At 73.6% G+C, this 4,857-nt stretch overlaps 1 protein-coding gene across 1 annotated transcript; it reads right to left on the bottom strand.

The window, feature by feature from the left end:
- Window positions 1-1,231: 1,231 nt before the first annotated feature.
- On the bottom strand, window positions 1,232-2,101 carry LOC309416087 (myeloid-associated differentiation marker homolog; the record flags this gene model as incomplete). Its single annotated transcript, XM_082015665.1, has 1 exon — window positions 1,232-2,101. One exon carries the CDS (start codon window positions 2,099-2,101, stop codon window positions 1,232-1,234), a length of 870 nt encoding a protein of 289 aa, XP_081871791.1.
- Window positions 2,102-4,857: the final 2,756 nt, after the last annotated feature.

Raw genomic sequence — 4,857 nt, 5'->3', positions numbered from 1 at the left:
AGGACCCCCCTAAGGGCCCGATCCTGCCCCGGGGGGGGACCCAGGACCCCCTAAGGGCCCGATCCTGCCCCGAGGTGGACCCAGGACCCCCCTAAGGGCCCGATCCTGCCCCGGGGGGGGACCCAGGACCCCCCGAAGGGCCCGATCCTGCCCCGCGGAGGGGTGCAGGATCCCCCTAAGGGCCCGATCCTGCCCCGAGGTGGACCCAGGACCCCCCTAAGGGCCCGATCCTGCCCCGGGGGGGGACCCAGGACCCCCCTAAGGGCCCGATCCTGCCCCGAGGTGGACCCAGGACCCCCCTAAGGGCCCGATCCTGCCCCGCGGAGGGGCGCAGGATCCCCCTAAGGGCCCGATCCTGCCCCGAGGTGGATCTAGGACCCCCCTAAGGGCCCGATCCTGCCCCGGGGGGGGACCCAGGACCCCCTAAGGGCCCGATCCTGCCCCGAGGTGGATCTAGGACCCCCCTAAGGGCCCGATCCTGCCCCGGGGGGGGGACCCAGGACCCCCTAAGGGCCCGATCCTGCCCCGGGGGGGGACCCAGGAACCCCCAAGAGCCCGATCCTGCCCGAGGGGGGGACCCAGGACCCCCCTAAGGGCCCGATCCTGCCCCAGGGGGGGACCCAGGACCCCCCTAAGGGCCCGATCCTGCCCCAGGGGGGACCCAGGACCCCCCGAAGGGCCCGATCCTGCCCCGCGGAGGGGCGCAGGATCCCCCTAAGGGCCCGATCCTGCCCCGAGGTGGATCTAGGACCCCCCTAAGGGCCCGATCCTGCCCCGGGGGGGGACCCAGGACCCCCTAAGGGCCCGATCCTGCCCCGAGGTGGATCTAGGACCCCCCTAAGGGCCCGATCCTGCCCCGGGGGGGGACCCAGGACCCCCTAAGGGCCCGATCCTGCCCCGAGGTGGACCCAGAATCCCCCTAAGGGCCCGATCCTGCCCCGAGGTGGATCTAGGACCCCCCTAAGGGCCCGATCCTGCCCCGGGGGGGGACCCAGGACCCCCTAAGGGCCCGATCCTGCCCCGAGGTGGACCCAGGACCCCCCTAAGGGCCCGATCCTGCCCCGGGGGGGGACCCAGGACCCCCCGAAGGGCCCGATCCTGCCCCGCGGAGGGGTGCAGGATCCCCCTAAGGGCCCGATCCTGCCCCGAGGTGGATCCAGGTCCCCCCTAAGGGCCCGATCCTGCCCCGGGGGGGGACCCAGGACCCCCGCTAAGGGCCCGATCCTGGCGCTCAGGCCCTCAGCAGCACCAGCCGCCCCGTCTGCACCAGGTCGACGCCGTAGGCCACCAGGTTGATGGCGCTGAGCAAAGCCACCAGCACCCGCCGGTCCCAGGGGCAGGAGGGGCCGCAGCTCGCCGGCCGGTGCGCCGTCCCCCCCATCTCTTCCCGAAACCCGTACAACGGCCACAGCACGACGGCGACGGCGTACGCCGCCGCCCCCGCCGCCGCGTAGACCCCCAACGCCCGCCTGGTCCCCGCCGGGTCCCGTCCCCACCCGCACCACCCCCAGCCCCCCAAGCACCCCCCGACCACCAGCACCCCCAGAGCGAAAAAGAGGCAATAAATCCCCAAACACCACTTCCAAGCCTCGGGGCCCGATCCTGCTCCCTGCTCGGCCGCCAGGCAGAGGAGGAAGAGGGAGAGGAAGGTTTCGGCTACTTTTAACAACCCCGACGGCGTCGCCAGGTACGGGGCGGTTTCGCCGGGTTTGGCTCGGTCGCGGACGACCTCGGCGGCGTAAGCCACGGCGGCCAAACAGGAGCCGGCGGCGGCGGCGGCTCGGAGGGCTCGGGGTCGCCCGGTGTCCCGCGCCGCGTCCCCTAAATGTCCCACCGACCAGATCACGGCCACGCCGAGGCAAGAGACGGCGGCGGCGGCGGCGTGGACGAGGGGGAGGTCGCGGCGGCCGGGCGAGCGGTTGAAGATTTCGGCGAGGAGGAGGAGGAGGGTGAGGCCGAAGGCCAGGGCCCAGGTAGCCACGCAACCGTCTCCTTCGCCCGGTAGCCACGGGCCGGCGGCTGCCGCCGTGCTGAAGGCCAGGCAGCAGCTCAGCGCCTGGGCGCAGCGCAGCGGGGAGGGGGGCCGGCACGGCGGCGGCATCGGGGGGGGGGCTGCGGAAAGGGGAGAAGGGGGTCGGTTGGGGAGGGGGGGGCCCCCACGCGTGCGCGACCCCCGGAAGCCTCGTACCCTGTCGCTTTAAGAGAGGGGTCGGGGGGGGGGGGTGGCACAGGGGTCCGGGGGCACCCAGGGGTCTGGGGGGGCACTCAGGGGACTAGGAGGGGCACCCAGGGGTCCGGGGGCACCCAGGGGTCTGGGGGAGGCACTCAGGGGTCCACGGCGGGCACTCAGGGGTCGAGGAGGGGCACCCAGGGGTCCGCAGAGTCACCCAGGGGTCTGGAGGGGGCACTCAGGGGTCTAGGAGGGGCACCCAGGGGTCTGCAGGGTCCACGGGGGTCTGGGGGGGCACTCAGGGGTCCACGGGGGGCACTCAAGGGTCTAGGAGGGGCACCCAGGGGTCTGCAGGGTCACCCAGGGGTCTTGGAGGGGCACCCAGAGGTCCACAGCGTCACCCAGGGGTCTAGGGGGGAACCCAATAATTTGAGGGGAGCACCCAGGGGTCTGGGGGGGGCGCACTCAGGGGTCTGGGGTGGGACCCAAGAATTTGAGGGGGGCATCCAGAGGTCTGGGGGGGACTTAGAGGTCCGGGGGGGCACCCAGGGGTCCGCAGGGGCACCCAGGGGTCCGGGCCCACCCCCGTGTGGGGGTGGGGGCGCTCAGGGCTGTGCCCATATAAGGCCCTGGAGAATCTCCTTCCCCATCCCCCCCATCCTGGAAGGGGGGGTCGCCCCGCCCCCCCCGGGCGCTGGCTGCATCCTGTGGGGGGGAGGACACACCCAGGCGTCCGGGAAAGGGGGGTGGGGGCACCCCGGGTCCCCAGGACCCCGCATATCGTGTCCCCCCTCCCCGCCCCCAGGACCCCGGTCCCCCTCCGGTCGGACCCGGCACTCACCCGAGCGGCTTCGGGTCTTTCCGGGCGGCTTCGGGTCCTTCGGGCGGGTTCGGGTCTCCCCGGAGTTCGGGTCCTTCCCGAGTTCGGGTCCCTTCGGGCGGGTTCGGGTCCCTCCCGGTTCGGGTCCTTCCGGACGGGTTCCGGTCCTTTCGGGCCGGTTCGGGTCCCTCCCGGTTCGGGTTCTTCCGGACGGGTTCGGGTCTCTCCGGACGGGACGGTCCCGGCTCGGGTCTCTCAGGGCGTTGTCAGCCGGGGCGGGGTCGGGGCAGGGGAGTGGGCGTGGCCGGGCGAGTGACGTAAGGGGGTCCCGGGGGTGACGTCAGGGGATCCCCGAGAGTGGGGTGGGGTTGGGGGACGCCTGGGGTCCACGGGGGGACACACGGCTGGGAGATGGGTGACACAGTGGGACACGGGTGGGACACGGAGGGACAAGGGGGGGACACGGGGGACATCGGGGGACACGGGGGACACACGGGGGGACAAGGAAGGGACACGGGTGGGACACGGGGGACATCGGGGGACAGGAGGGGGGCACGTGGGGACCCGAATGGGACACGGGTGACATCGAGGGACACGGGTGGGAGACGGTGGTGACACGGGGGGGTCAGGGAGGGGACACGGGTGGAACACGGGGGACACACGGGGAGACACACGGCGGGGGGACACGGGGGGTCAAGGAGGGGACACGAGGGGTGGGGAGCGTCCACGCGTCTCCCCAGGCCGTGGCGGTGCCGTGGGCGGGTGCCACGGGTGAGAGGGGGCAGCGCTCCCTCCCCTCCCCCCGGCTCGTTTTGGGCGGTTTTGGGCTGTTTTGGGAAGTTTGCCGTTGCCACGGGCAACGCGACCGCGACCGCCCAAAATATTTGGTTTCCGTGGCAACGGAGGGCGGGGGGTGGAGGGGGAGCCGGACACGGGTGGGGACGGTGTTCAGCCCTCCGTGGGGTCCTGGGGCCCCCCCAGATCCAGCCAGAGGGGCTGGGGGGTGGGGAGGGGGCCCTCGCGGTTCAGCACCTGTGGGGGAAGGGTGGAGTTTTGGGGGGACCCAGGCGTCCGGGACCCCCCACCCCACCCGTGGACGTGGCGGCCGGGCCCCCCCACCTCTCGCAGGATGCGCTCCCGCAGCTCGCCGTGGGTCAGGGGTCTCGCCTCCTCCTCCGACCCCACGGCGGGGTCTTCCCTGGGGGTACAGGTTGGGGGGGGGTGACGGGACCCCCGTGGGGGTGGGGGGGAGCACACACTCCCCCCCACGGGTGCCTGGGGGCACCCCGACCCCCAGGGGGGCTCACCTGGGGCTGGGGGGGCGTGGGGCGGGGGGGCGACCCCCCCGCTGCTGAGCTGCTGCCGGGACCTGGAGAGGGGGGGCAATGGGGACCCTCTGCCCCACGGCACCTCCCGGCTGCCCCCCACGACCCCCAACTGCCCCCCCCCGAGCCCCCCAGGGCAACTCCAGCCCCCCAATTTCCACCCCACGGCCCCCCCAAACCCCCAGTTCCACCCCAGTGCCCCCATTCCCCCCCAGTGCCCCCAAAACCCCCAGTTCCCCCCAGTGCCCCCCAAAATGCCCAGTTTCCCCCCAGTGCCCCCAGTTCCCCCCTCCGGGCCCCCCCAAACCCCCAGTTCCACCCCAGTGCCCCCATTCCCCCCCAGTGCCCCCAAAACCCCCAGTTCCCCCCCAGTGCCCCCCAAAATGCCCAGTTTCCCCCCAGTGCCCCCAGTTCCCCCCTCCGGGCCCCCCCAAACCCCCAGTTCCACCCCAGTGCCCCAATTCCCCCCCCAGAGCCCCCCCAAACCCCCGGTTCCCCCCCAGGGCCCCCCCTAGCCCCTCACTTCGGGGGGGGGTCCCCAC

The sequence above is a fragment of the Phaethon aethereus genome (genome assembly GCF_964289735.1).
Source record: "Phaethon aethereus genome assembly, contig: HAP1_SCAFFOLD_591, whole genome shotgun sequence".
NCBI lineage: Eukaryota > Metazoa > Chordata > Aves > Phaethontiformes > Phaethontidae > Phaethon > Phaethon aethereus.
This window is presented reverse-complemented; position numbering and strand designations above follow the sequence as displayed.